This window comes from Brachyistius frenatus, unplaced genomic scaffold, assembly GCF_029030835.1.
Source record: "Brachyistius frenatus isolate BFR_SWC_R1_liver_20210118 unplaced genomic scaffold, ASM2903083v1 Contig_80, whole genome shotgun sequence".
NCBI lineage: Eukaryota > Metazoa > Chordata > Actinopteri > Embiotocidae > Brachyistius > Brachyistius frenatus.
Genome location: NW_027210679.1, coordinates 871902 through 887060, shown reverse-complemented (window position 1 = coordinate 887060; position 15159 = coordinate 871902). Strand labels below are relative to the sequence as shown.

The 15159-nt window shown below is 42.8% G+C and overlaps 2 protein-coding genes across 3 annotated transcripts in view; both read left to right on the top strand.

The window, feature by feature from the left end:
• The window catches only part of rprml (reprimo-like), a 245653-nt gene that overhangs the window by 110818 nt on the left and 119676 nt on the right, over positions 1-15159 (top strand). The gene's annotated exons all lie outside the window — the stretch shown is intronic.
• Positions 3023-15159, top strand: part of rnd2 (Rho family GTPase 2) — a 29905-nt gene continuing 17768 nt past the window's right edge. The window contains exons 1-2 of the mRNA XM_069709148.1: positions 3023-3381; positions 3887-3974. Coding sequence (XP_069565249.1) covers positions 3280-3381; positions 3887-3974 — 190 coding nt within the window. The 5' untranslated portion in view covers positions 3023-3279. The remainder of the gene's footprint in view (positions 3382-3886; positions 3975-15159) is intronic.

Genomic DNA, 15159 nt, shown 5'->3' with positions numbered 1-15159 from the left:
TTTGACCGACTTTATTTCATAAGTACATTCAACTCAAAAAACTTGTGTTAATGACACATTAAGTGCTACTTAAAATGCTTATGATTATGGCAGAAAGGCTGATTCAGCATACTTAAAACTTTGAGTTGGCTCAACGCAATTCTACCAGCAGTTGGCTCAATGTGTGTTTTTTTTTAGAGCGTAATAACTACCCTACAGTTTTATTTTTTATGTATTTATTTTTCTGGGGTTAAGCTGAAATGCAGGGTGAAATAACTTGGCGTTGAAGTCTAAAGCCTAATTAAATTCTCCTTGGCATGTTCACAGAAACTGAGAGCTTAAAGGAACCAGAAGTCTCTGCATACTGGCTCCTTACCAACTAAGCCACTAGGTGATTAATATATTTTCTTGATACGGTTAAACTGATACTGAACGATCTGGTGCTGGCATCTCTGCTCAATTAATACACGGGTGTAATGAGTTTACTTGTTGAGCAGACTATCCATCAAAGCCTCTTGTAGCACAAGACAGTCATCAGCAGAATCCTACTGTTAAACAGGCCAATGAGTATTGCAGAACACTACACCCACCTGGTGGCAGGTGGAGCACACTGTGTTGAACAAGTCAGCATGAGAATGAGCGTTATCCACCCCACCATTCATCGTAAATACCGATGCATTCATGTGTACATGTAAACGCTTGTTGCAAACACGTGTAATGTGACTGGTTTAGTCTGCAGAAAGTGGAACGCGGTCTTCTTGTCTTATGAGGCATCTTGCATTGTGCTCAGCTATTTTAAGACAGTAGTTTCCTTGACAAGAAAAAACAACCCACTCGAGGTGGTGGCGGTGTTTATCTGAAATTGATAAGGAAAACGCCTAACGTTATTATAGGAACAAAATGATTGAGCTTGAGCATAATATTAGTGACTCCCGAGTTTTTACTCTATTTACTTGTATAGAAAGAGGATAATATGCTGTCAATGGTGTCCCACAAGGTTTGGGGGTCCTGGACTAAAATAGTCAAAAGCCTCTTCCAGTGATAAATGCACACTGCCACCTGCTGTTCTATTGATTCCAAGATGGATGACGGGGCTTTGACAGCAAAGAGTCAGTTCATCCAAATCACAGTCATATTTTCTCACTTACTCCAGCTGTCATTGAGCAAGATGGGCAATTTAGGATTTTTTTTTTTTTTTTTGGCCAGGTTTCAGAACACTACAGTATTACAGTGGTAATCTTTAACATTGGAAAAAAATAATTGGTAAACTCAGCTGTAACAGGTTGCTCTAATAACAAGGCATAGAAAGCCTGGAACTGTGGACTGTTGGAAATATAAATTCGGACAAATTATTGAATTTAATATTCACATGAGGACTCATACTGTATCTGTAATAGTTAACCTGCTCAACCACATAATCCTGTCGGGGTTACAGAACACTATTACCAGACATGGTGTAGAAAAAGTGAGAGACCAAGTCCACAATAGAATGAAAAGGTGTCACATCAGTCACAGGGCGTCTTTTTTTTCTTCTTCTCTCTATACATTAAATCTAAGATGGCATTCACTCATTTTCCCGAAAGTAAGTCCAAACTACCTTTTAATCTATAAAGCAACAACTCATAGGATGCATTGTTTTTTAGTAAATTGTGTAAAATCTGTGTTATCTGTTAAGCACTTTATCATTTGTAAATATATCTAAAATGTTATTCAACCTTAAGACTCATTTGCTGACATTAATAAAATTAGTCTGTCGAGGAAATAATAATAATAAAAAAAATACAAATGATAAACTCTGTGTGTGAAAGAAGCATATGGGGTTATATTTTAGGCTTTAAAATATTACCTCTTATTGTGTCATTTCTGTTGATGTATTTATTTGTATCGCTTATAGATTTCATATAATACCATACATGAGGTATGTGAATTGTATAATACCATTTATGCCCAGCAGGAGTCAGTGTCGCTCTTCAGGCAACATGACATGACTCAACAGTGCTGACCTTTACTGGCACGTGGTGCCGCGTCATTTCATTATCTCATTCACAAAAAAACATTAACTCCGTGGGGCACTTCCGAGGAATATCAACTAAATAAAAGGCAACGAGGCCCATAAAGACAACCCAGTCACCTCGAACTACTTTATTTGATGGACCGTTTTATGCGGGTACGCTACATTTATTGTATCTCCATTAAAAGGTCATGTTGGCACTAAATCACGAGGCCTAATGTGCTGAGCATGTATGCTGCTTTGCCAACAGTGACGTAAAAAAAAAAAAGAAGAAGAAGATCTTTACAGTGAGTGATTATTATAAGAAAAACAGCTACAAAGTCTTTACTCTTAAGGATAATTAAAAGTAATATACCAAGTCCCAAAGAAATAACCTACAAACACTTTCACTTGATACTGTCTGCCCTCCAAGAAATGTAAACTTGGAATTTATATATTTGCATATTTAAAAGCTCTCATCACAGAACATTGCTGATTTTTTTTTGTGTGTGTTTTTGTCTCATCATAATCAACATCAAATATGAAAGAAAAACCACAAAAATGCCTAATCTATGTGTGCAGATGCACCCAGGTGACGCTGAACAAGTTAAAAATGTCCATCACCAAAGATCACGTAAAGTTAATGTGAAGAGAATAAAGTAGCTCTCTGTTCAAACACGAGTGGTGCTGAGATCTTGTGATAACACCTTTTATAGTAATATTACAGACGTAATGGTGACATAGGAGGTCAGAAATAGAAAACGTGACAAGACATCTTGATCAGGTTACGTTCTCATTAGTAGGAACAAAGTGAGGTCTGTATAACACACAGACACTATAGGGATTTCTTTTCCATTAACTTTTTCCGTCATTAATATCACTGAACTTTTATAACGATATAAAATAAAGGGGAAAAAAAAAAAAAAAAACCAAAGAGGAAAAGGTCACAAATCATGATAGGCTTTTTATTTCCCGGAGGAGCAGCCAATTCCATGGAAGTGATGTGTCTCGGACGTGAATATTAGGAGGGCGTGGCCAGTAATCAAAGTACCGGAGTTTTCCAGGGAGGGCTGAGAGCGACCTGCTTGTGGGTTTTTTTTTTGGTAGCCGACCAGTCAGACGGAGTGTGTCAGCGGGACCTGAAGAGGCTGCATGCGCGTCGGACAAGGAGAAGCTGGATAAAGCGCACCGGCGGCTCAGCGCATGTATTTGCTCATATTTCTTCTCAGCGTTCGATCTCGCCGCGTCTCGTGTCGGATGCTGGATGCGAACCCTCCCCGTGTCAACAACACACGTCTGACGGACAAACCATGGACAGTCTAGGCAGCCGTTGTAAGATTGTGGTGGTCGGGGACACGCAGTGTGGGAAGACGGCACTCCTGCACGTCTTTGCGAAGGACTGCTATCCTGAGGTAGGTCTGAGGAAAAAGTCTTAACTTAGCCTTTTTTTTTATTTTTTTTTTTTAAAATTATTATTATTTTTTAATTATTCTAAGGAAGATCCAGAGTTTATGAATAAAACAGGAGCGCTGCCATTGGAATTTGACAGCTCAACTTCAGCAGGAATGAAGCGGGTTACGTCCACCTGCCTGAATCCAGTATTATTAAAACAAGAGGGAGAGAAAGCACTGTGGAGGTGAAGTGGAATGAAAGCCTGTAAAATTACAATCCTGTGTCTGAATGGACAGAAAACTTGAGTCTTTGTCATTACCTGCTTATTTATTACTATATTTCTATACACATTATAATATCCCCAAAATGATGAATACAACGTGTCTCCCATGATATTAATTGTCAGCTGTATCCTTTTAAATGTACTGATATTCCCACTAGTCTCCTCACAGCGGCTGTTGTAAACACCAGCTCCTCATGTCCCCCTTTGATTGGATACCTAAAATAAAATCTCTTGTTTTCCAGAACTACGTGCCCACAGTGTTCGAAAACTACACAGCCAGCTTTGAGATAGACAAGCACCGGATCGAGCTGAACATGTGGGACACGTCAGGTAAGACATTTCCATATCTCTGTCTGTAACCTTCTCTGAGAGGCTGACAGCAAATCCCCCCCCCCCCCACACACACACACACCCAGCCCGTCCCTGCTGTGACCGTGGGAGGACTTGCCTCCGACTCCCCTCTCCCAACTTTTTTTTCAGCAGTCATCTCTCAGACAAATTGCTTTGACCTAGACGACTTACTTCAGATGTCTTTTTGTTTTATTTTTTGTTTTTTTTTAAAGCTCGGGGCATCTTCTATTTATGATCTTTGCGAAGAAACTTCGGTTGCAGCCGTGTCTCTCTCTCTCTCTCTCTCTGTGTGTCTCTGTCTTGTGTGTTTGCATCCCCCCCCCCCTCTTCCCCTCCCTCCGTGTTGTCCGTTGTGTGTGGCTGGCACTTCCCAGGCTCTGGCCCGGGGTCAGGCAACTGTGGGGAGGGGGAGGAGGAGGAGGAGGAGGAGGGGGGCGGATAATTCGGACAGGATTTGGCCTGAAGGAGCCAGTAACTGCTCTAATTCTGTGTTTTAATCAGATTTAGACAAATGCTGTGGTTTGCGGACATTATTGGCTAGTTCTGGGTCCAATATTTGACATTTTATCTGATGTTTTGATTGAGTTTCCTTGTTTGCCGCGTTTACAGACAGTCAATTCGGACGTTTTATTCAATTTTGTTAGCGTATTTTATTTAGTAGTTAGTTAAAAAAAAAAAAAAATAATTACTAAAACAGTAATGTTTACACAGCTGGTCGCCCACCTTCAACCCTGAAAAAAACTCATTCAGTAGTTTTTTTTTTTGTTTTTTTGTTATTCATCATGACTGAGCGTTTTAGTGTGCTGTGACATGTCAATGTTTTTTTTTTTGGGGGGGGAATTTCCCACCCGGAAAATAATTCTTGAGGCATTAAAATGTCACATGCAGACACGATGACGTGCTCTCGCTGCTGGTGATGTCAGCGGAGAGGCATTGTTGTTGCACAGAAGGGAATCCACGTCGGCAGAACGCGACTTTCTCTGAAAACGAATCATCCTCACTTTGGTGTTGGATGACTTCACGCGATGGAAGTTTTTCTCACCAGAAGTAGATTCGGCTTCCAGGCAGGAAGTAGAATCGGAGAGAGGCTCCAGCGTCGAAGGCCGTGCTCGACCTTCCATCTCGGTCTTGTCAGCGCTGATGGATTTACCGCCCTGAGAGTCTTGCGTGTCATCGTCACCTCAGGCCTCAGGCTTCTGCCAGCCGTCTGGCCGGTGACATGAGCAGCTCCGAGCCTGGGATTCTCCCCGAGGGAATTCTTTCTTTTACCATACTGTAAACATTCCCAAACCTAAAACCGTCTTCCGGTGTAGACGGCGGATACGTTTACACGCCCGGCCACTGGAAGAATGTTGTTTTTCCTTTTAGACCCCGTGTCCACCGGGAGAATAAATCTGCCTGAGCCTGTCAGTCAGAGGTCGGGGTCCTCTGGGGCCCGGGGCCGCGACTTAAAAAGAGTTTCTTATCTTTCAGCTGTAAGAGCCTAATGATGAGGTGGGAATGTTTTGCTCCTGTCCATCTTCAAAACCCTAAAAAACACCTTCGGCAGTGCCAGACTTTAATCTTTAATCAGGAGCCGCCCACCCCACAACAAACATGACGTCACCCATCCCACAGGGCATGAGTGTGTACGCACGCACGCACACACACACACACACACACACACACACACACACACACACACACACACACACACACACACACACACACACTCGTGTGTGCATGTACGTGTGCGTTCAGAGGTCCTTGTGCGGAGTGCCATTATTCACTGATTCACAGCAAACACATGTTCATATTTTCTCTCAACAAGAAAAATAATTGGCTCACACTTAGATGAGAAAAGCTTTCATCTGAAGAAAATAGCACATCTCCCATCATTACTCCAAATCTGATTCTCTACTGCTCCGACCCTCTCACCCCCCTCTACCCTCGCTCTGTCTCTTTGGTTTCCCTTTCTTTGGTACTCGAGCAGCGGAAGACCATCTCCGCCAGCTCGGTGCCCGGACTCTCATAGGGCTCGGTCACACGCGTGTTTATAACGAGACATTTCAGACTCCCAACACGGTTATTTCAATAGAGTCACTGCGACAGTGGATTTACTCGTGTAGGTGAAGCAAATGCGTTACACGCCGGGCATATAGAGTTTGACTCTGGTGAACTTTGACCCGTCAATCTGCCTCCCCCCCCCCGCCCTCCCCCCCCCCCTCCCCCGCCCAGCGAAAGACTCTCGCTGGTTGTCGAGCCCAAGAGTCGCCGCATGTTTATGATATCCATTCGATTCGATGTGTTTTGTTAATGAACAATTAAAATATAACCTTTACAAACGCGCGCGCGCACAAGGTGAGCTTCCCATTAACGACATTGCTAACGGTAAAAGCCATTCGTGATTCTGAATGAGTTGGAACATCCAGCAGGGAGGACGAGCATTCTCTTCGTTTATCTCAACACAGTATATCATTGTATCGTGGCCTAATAGCGTCGACGACAGCCAGAGGACCTGCACCCTCCTTCCTGTGTGTGTGTGTGTGTGTGTGTGTGTGTGTGTGTGTGTGTGTGTGTGTGTGTGTGTGTGTGTATGAGAGAGTGATAGCTTGAGAAATAGAAAGTGAAAGGTGCAAGCAATTAAGAAAGGCTGCAAACACAAAGCCTGTTGCGGGCGATGTTACCTTTCCAGATCTGCGAGTCCCGGCCGTGTTAGTGTCTTTACTCCGGCCCGGTTCGTAACTAGTCTCAACGCTGTGAGCGATGAGGCGAAGCAGGGAGACTGTTGCAACGTTGCATCAACGGGCCTTTATTTCTGTTTCTGAGGCAGCGAGCACGGTTTGGACATTTGGAAAGCTGTGGCACTGAAACTTGAGCCTTTCCACACACGTTGTGACTGATTACAGTAACTTAATCGCTGCTGTCGGCAAAAGCACTTCAGAGTGTCAGAGGCTACGTGCTGCTAATGATACTTCTTGCACGTGAGAGTTACTTACTTCCCACAACAGGGTTATTCATAACGGCTCTCCGACGAGGCAAAGTTTGAGGTTTTATTTTCTCTCCCTGCGACTAAACAACTAATAGAGACTTTTCTCGTCGAATATTTGAGGGCAGCTCTGGGATTCACTCCGTGGGTCACGTGTGAGCTTTCTCACCAAAATGAATCGGAGTCACGAGGAAAGATGCCACCGGAGCGTTTCCTCTTTGTATCCTTTTTGTCATTACCAAAACAATCCATAAGCAACACTTCGTTGAAATATGCCACCGAGCCTCCAGCACCTGCTAGTTCCTTTCTTGTGGAAACCAAGCACGATCCACAGGACATTTTCATTTTGACCTGACATTTGCATCAATCAATCTTCCACTTGCTCTTCCTGAACCACGTTCCCCTGCACACACACACACACACACACACACACACAGCTGTTTTCCTGCTTTTAGCCTCTTCACATAAACTATTGTCTCCCTTTTAATTGCCGGTGAAGTCTACCTGCTGTGGCCTGGCCCTGTTCACAAAACATTATTGATCGTCCTGCGAGGCGAGACCATTTAAACGACTCGCCTTTCGCCCGGTTCACATTTCTCCGACGAGGTCAGGTGTGTATTGCTATTAAAAATGCTCCCGGCATTTATCGTTGAAGCATTGGAAGGAAACCATTGATTAGTTTGGTCTCATTCATTTACCCCGTTCCTCCATAAGATCTACTCCTCGTAGGAAGGCTGAGAACGCGGGTGAGTTGGTTATCTAATTGAGGTCATTACCGAGCTGCATGTTTGCGGATTTTTTTTTCTTGTGTTATTTTTTTTTTTTTTTGCTGCACTCCCCGAAACAAATCGGTATTTTAAGAAGCATTAAATGGAAACGGGGAGGTCTCCGCTTCTGGGAACCGGAGGGCAACTTTGAGCGGTGCTTCGTATTCAGCCCTGCCTTCAGTGGAGAGTTAAATCAATTAGGAGGTGATTGAATTCAAAAGAGGAAATAAAGAACTGTATCTGTGCATCTATGAGTGAGCGGCCAACATGGAGACGGATGCCGCAGTCTGTTTCACATGTATCTGTGTCTTAATTGAGTTTTAAAGCAGCCCGAGCTGTCAAGTGGTCAAAATGCCAATGGCGCTCGGTGATAACTTGTCTGAGGGCCATTAGCGATTACTGTCGATGCCCGTGGGCCCCTTTGGTAGTCAGCCAGTCTGGCTTTTTAAAGCGAGCCCGAGGCATTAATGCACTCATCCTCTCTTCCGCGATATGGTGAAGGGTGCCTGGGAAAGATTCCCTGTAGCTCTGGCCTGAGACTAATACCCCGCTAAGAGGTGCCCATGCTGTTTCTTGCAAGCTCGATTCATGACAGGCCGGATTTCCCCAAATTTCCTACAGCGGTACATTCCCGTCTCTTTCTGTTTCTCTTCTCGGCTGCCTCCCTGGTGCCTGACCTGATTCTCACATGGTACTCTTGGAAGTCTTGCGTTCTGTTTAGTCATGCTGGAGCGTGCCTTTCAAGTGGTAATCCACAGGAATCTTGTGTTTCTTTCTTCCTTTGCTGACATCTTTGGTATTACTCGCTCATGCTATGGTGTTGTTTTTTTTTTTTTTTTGGCAATAAACTTACTAGAGATCGCTTTGAGTCCATCGCTCTTATCTTTAGAACTTCTGTATCTGATGAAATGCGACTTTCTGTTGATTTTTTTTCTTTTCTTTTTCTGATCAACAGTGTTGGTTCTTGCCTCCCATTCTAACCACGCAGTTCTTTATTTATTTCCAAACAAAGTGCCGTTGCTGCCGGTAACATGAAACGCGTCACTTGCTGTGCGGTGGAGGATTCCTCCTGCAACAGACCTGTGTGTTCGCAACCAAAAATATAAAAGCTTTTTGAACCGGCTACAGTTTGAAACACTGTTGTGCTGCACAGTCAGTGACAGAAAGCAAAGTATTTCTCTGAAAATGTCACGACACGTTACCGGGACTAAGATTCTTAAATAAAAGTACCACTCGCATAAGTTTCAGAGCCCCTTTTTGCTCTAATGAGTCTGTTAATGTTTCTCATGCTGAAACCTTCCTGTGTTTTCACAGCGAGAGGTGTGATCGTTTTTTAACTTGAGAGAAGATCAGAAGACGGTGCGAGTGTGTAACACCACTCCCATAGCGAGTGCTCGCCCAGAGTCACAGACTGGATCGTTCCCTCCTCCCAGACCGACTCTCCAACATTCCTGGCGTCTTTATGCTCTTCAAACTCCACATTCTCGGTGCAGTGGAGCGGTAGGTCATCCAGCGGCCTATGAAAACACGCCGAGTTCGGTGGGCTTTCCGTTCCTCAACACTTTCCACTTGATTGATCTTTAATGGACACTGAGTGAACTATAACCGTCGCAACGCAGAGCAGAAATAAAATCAACAGACCCCCTTCTGCCCTCGAACCTCGAGCTCACCGGAGCCCGAGGATGCTCAGGGAGTGCCGATATGATCTGATCACATTATGTGCTCTTGGCTCGTTCCGTCGCTCTGCTTGGCCTCTCTGAACCACGACTGCGAGGTTGGACTCGATGTCGAACGATTGAAAACCAACATTCTCGATTTTCTTCTTTTCTCTCTGAAGAAGTCCCAGTTTGAATTGCTGTTTAGGCGGTAGGACTCGCTGGGAAGCAGCTGCATATTTAACCGCACATCATAAATATCTCTTTTGTTTATTTTTGTCAGCATCCTGAAGGGAGGATGACGACACCCTTTCAACTGCTGTTCACAAGCCCGTATGTGCCAAGCCCAAAGCCCTGAAAGTTGTTTCTGCTCTTTGCCTAACCGGCCCTTGGCAATAACTGCCGAAACGAGCGAGATGGCAACTCCCCGGCACCGGGAAACTGCCTGCGTAATAGTTTCAGGTAATGAGTAAACACAAGACAGGGCAAGGCTGTTAAAACACGGCAACTTAAACTTGTCTCTAATTAAGCAAACCCATATACTGTATACTGAAGTTTGGAAAGTCCACCGTTACTCACCAGTTCATCCTTACACATTATAAAAAAAGAAAGAAAAAGAAAGTTATCTTTGTTATTTATTAGTTTGAAACAAAATGTATAAAATGTTAGAAAATAGTGAAAACCCAAAGATATTCAGTTGACCAACACGAGACAAAAAAGTAACCAAAGTTTCACATTTGGCAAAATTCTAAATGTGAATGTTTACATCCTTGTTTACTAAATGACAAAATTTCAAAATGGTTATCAAAAAATTACATGTTGATTTATTGATAAACAAATTGACTGATTGTCTTATATGTTGTTGATACAGTGATTAGGTTTAGTTTTACAGAGAACATTGGAATATGTTTTAAAGAATTTTCCTGCCTGTAGTTTCACATCAGTCTTTTTGTTTTATTTGTGAAAACGCTGCTCCTGCTGTTTTAAATCACGCAGGCAGCATAGCTCTGGGTTGCAGTGATGGTCTATTCCATGGAAAGGTCACGATGCTCACATTTTTTGATGATCGATCAAGAAAGAAAAACTCGAGTAGTTTATGAGACACTCGTCGTTGTTATAACTTGCACCGGAAGGTGGCGGGTAATGTACATTAAACAACAAAAGGAAGTGAAGAAGAGGACGTTAACATGAGGATCCGTTAAAAGATGTTTGACGCTGTAAGATTAGACGCTGAGGTACAAACAAAAGAAACATGCAGACGACAACAGCCATAAAAAAAAGTTATGTGTGGAACTGCTTAAAAAAAAAAGTAAACAAAGACAAGGTGCAATGTAAACTCTGGCAGGCAAAGCTAGCTCATCATAAATCTACCACAGCGTTGCGCAATCCTTTGAGAGCGAAGCAGCGAACAGTCTATCCGCAGATCAACAATCAATAGCTCGCCTCGTTCCCACACAAAGTAAGTTTGAGGTTTGATGTGCAGAGCAAACAGCACTCATGTCAAACATGAAGCTACAGAGGTGCTTCTCATCAGGTTGCGTGTACCTGTGGTGGCTCTAAATGGGAGGATTGGGTTCTTTGAATGCTAGTTGAGTAGTTCCCAACAAATAACAAATAGTATTTTTTTCTCAAAATGATGGAAGTTTCTATTTCCAATTTGCTGGCCGACGTGCGAGCATAAGACCAGCTGAGCACCGAGCACAGTTTGGAATAATGCTGCTGGACTTGTGGCTGCTATGTCGGATGTTTCCAAGAGTATGAAATAAATGTGGGTCTTCGTGCCAGGCCTCCAATCTCCAGATAGTGGAATGTTTGTGAGGGTATTTTTGGACAGAGGGGCTTCTGTTCTGTTCTCCGGGGCTCAATGAGCTCGATAGCGGAATAACAGAGAATGTCTTCCGGCCCCCTTCGTGTCGTCCCCCTGGCGTCAAGTTTTGGACGAGGCTGCAGTCTATGTGCCAGGTTGCATTAAATAATCCCTGCGATTAAAATCGGTGGTTTGACCCACAAAGAAACGAAATAAATTAAAAAAAATGTTACCATAAGAAATAATGATGTTCCTCATATTCCAGATTACTATATTTATTTTGACATTCAAACAATAAATGTCAATAAATGTATGTTCTTTTTCTTTTTGCTACTAATTTCCAGCTCTAAACTTCTTGAACAATGCTAATCTGATGCACAGTGCTGCATTTTGTTGCACCGTGACTGTGGGTGGGTTTTATGTGACATGATGGAAACGCTGTAGGATATCCTACTGGCTACCTGGCTGGATGTCAAGCCGCACTTTGTTAATCATATTCTTCGATTATTACAACAAAAAAAAATCAACAAGCTAAAGAGGAAATTGGCTTCCCATATATCACAGTAGATGTAAGAAAAGATGAATAATCTGAGCAACAAGATCAGAAACCAAAACGGAACCGGAGAAGTTGGATTGTCCGGTATCTCTTTCTCCGTGCCGATTCTTTATCGTCTGTGTTTTTCTATTCCCTCGTCTACGTTCTCCATCTCCGATAGCCCATTAGTCAAGGCGGCTGCTGTAGCACTGAGACGAGGTCACTAGCAGTCAGGAGCCTGTGTTAAGCAGGGGGTGGGCACGAGTGCTGCATGAAAGCCAGCCGGGCTCGGTGACAGAACATGCAGGCCGTAATTATCACACAGAGTATCTGCTCTCCTCAGTGGCACAGCGAAGCGCACACACACACACACACACACACGCACAGACGACATATACTCGCACACGGTGGAGCCTGCCATCTTTACATATCTTCTTTATTATCTTTATATATATATATATATATATACATACAGTGGTGTGAAAAAGTGTTTGCCCCCTTCCTGATTTCCAATTTTTTTTGCATGTCTGTCACACTTAAATGTTTCAGATCATCAAACAAATTTAAATATTAGTAAAAGATAACACAAGTAAACACAAAATGCAGTTTTGAAATGAAGGTTTTTATTACTAAGGGAGAAAAAAAAAATCCAAACCCACTTGGCCCTGTGTGAAAAAGTGTTTGCCCCCTCCTGTTAAAACATAACTTAACTGTGGTTTATCACACCTGAGTTCAATTTCTCTAGCCACACCCAGGCCTGATTACTGCCAGACCTGTTCTCAATCAAGAAATCACTTCAATAGGACCTGCCTGGCAAAGTGAAGTAGACCAAAAGATCCTCAAACGCTAGACATCATGCCGAGATCCAAAGAAATTCAGGAACAAATGAGAAAGAAAGTAATTGAGATCTATCAGTCTGGAAAAGGTTATAAAGCCATTTCTAAAGCTTTGGGACTCCAGCAAACCACAGTGAGAGCCATCATCCACAAATGGAGAAAACATGGAACAGTGGTGAACCTTCCCTGGAGTGGCTGGCCGACCAAAATTACCCCAAGAGAGCAGCGACGACTCATCCAAGAGGTCACAAAAGACTCCACAACAACATCCAAAGCCTCAGTTAAAGTCAGTGTTCATGACTCCACCATAAGAAAGAGACCGGGCAAAAATGGCCTGCATGGCAGAGTTTCAAGACCAAAACCACCGCTGAGCAAAAACAACATTAAGGCTCGTCTCATTTTTGCCAGAAAACATCTTGATGATCCCCAAGACTTTTGGGAAAATAGTCTGTGGACTGACGAGACAAAAGTTGAACTTTTTGGAAGGTGTGTGTCCCGTTACATCTGGCGTAAAAGTAACACCGCATTTCAGAACAAGAACCTCATACCAACAGTAAAACATGGTGGTGGTAGTGTGATGGTCTGGGGCTGTTTTGCTGCTTCAGGACCTGGAAGACTTGCTGTGATAAATGGAACCATGAATTCTGCCGTCTACCAAAAGATCCTGAAGGAGAACGTCCGGCCGTCTGTTCGTGACCTCAAGCTGAAGCCAACTTGGGTTCTGCAGCAGGACAATGATCCAAAACACACCAGCAAGTCCACCTCTGAATGGCTGAAGAAAAACAAAATGAAGACTTTGGAGTGGCCTCGTCAAAATCCTGACCTGAATCCTATTGAGATGCTGTGGCATGACCTTAAAAAGGCGGTTGGTGCTGGAAAACCCTCCAATGTGGCTGAATTACAACAACTCTGCAAAGATGAGTCGGCCAACATTCCTCCACAGCTGTAAAAGATTCATTGCAAGTTATCACAAACGCTTGACTGCAGTTGTTGCTGCTAAAGGTGGCCCAACCAGTTATTAGGTTTAGGGGGCAAACACTTTTTCACACAGGGCCATGTGGGTTTGGATTTTATTTCTCCCTTAATAATAAAGCCTTCATTTAAAAACTGCATTTTGTATTTACTTGTGTTATCTTTGACTAATATTTAAAAATCAGAGTGAATACGTTTTTAAAGACTAGACAGAATTAAATGGAGTCTTCTGGTACATTGTCAGAAAAAAAAAAAGAGCATTTAAGGCTTTTGATGAGCTCACACTGTCTCAGATTACGAGCCCTGTCTTGAGCCTCGTGATGCCGCGCCGCCAACAGAGAAGACTTCAGCTTTTATAATGACCTTCGGAGCATAAACGGATAAAATTAAGATATGTACTGTTTTGTTAGCAAGCATAAAAAAAAGGAGACAGAAATACAAAGGGGAAGATATGAGAATACATTAATATTAATATTGGGTATGGACAATACTGGAGTTATTATCATTATCTGATATAACATGTAATTATTGCCACACTATTTTTTTGAATAAATAACGCCATCCGCTTTCAAGCTTTTCCTGTCATTTCTGTTGTTGATTTGGAAAACACTTTACTTAAGTCCTCACATTAGGCTTTATTAGAAGTGAACAAAATGCCATGCGGTGATTTCAAAGTGTTTGGTAATGGTCAGGGTTCATCAAAACTGATGTAAGCTCCAATTAACACAGATTTTTATACTATTAGACCTGCTTTTTATTTCTGCCATTCATTTATACACCAGCCTCCACTTAGTGGTGCCCACGGGTGGTGGAGTTGTTGATAATTACAGAATAAAGAGTTATGTCCTCGTACACCTGCGATATAGTATGTTAGAAACTACTCATTAAGCCTTTATATACTGCAGAACAGAAATACTAAAAAAAACAAACCAAAAAAGCGTATTTATTGCTGGTGAACGCAATATGAGGAACACCAACATTTACAGGGCCCTAAGGATTAGATTTTGGGGGGGTCAAAGGTCACTGCGGCCTAGGACGCGTAGGGGGAATCTTTTCAAAGTTGACACAGACCGAACACTCGGTTGTTTCGTCACACTGAGAAAGCAAAGGACAAGTTGTGAACACAACGCTAACACATCATAGCCTTTAAAGACGACACACCTGTTAGCGTCAGCACGTGATTAAATAGCTGACCAAATGTGTGCCCGATATTCTGTCTGTTTTAGCTCTGCTTTTGGTCTCCACCCTAAATGTCTGGTTCTCAAGCTGCTAAATGCACCACCACTGCATATCTGGCAGCCAGTTGCTAACCGTGTCCGTCTATCATCGGTCCAATGTTTTGTAAAGTCTCAGAAATTGCTGCAGATGTCGGTGATAAATCTCTTCAGGTTCATCGCTGAGTGACCGTTTTCACATTTTGATGTTGTTGTTTGATACATTTCTATCATGACAATCATTGATTATAGCAGATTTAGCCAACTTACTATGACCTCTCTGGTGCCGTACGTTGATCTTCGTTAGTTGAAAGTCATCGTAAAAGAAATTCACTGGATTAAAAAAGAAAACGTCTACGTGTGATGGATGCGTGTGAGTACACACGCGTGTGGGCATGTGTATGATTGGG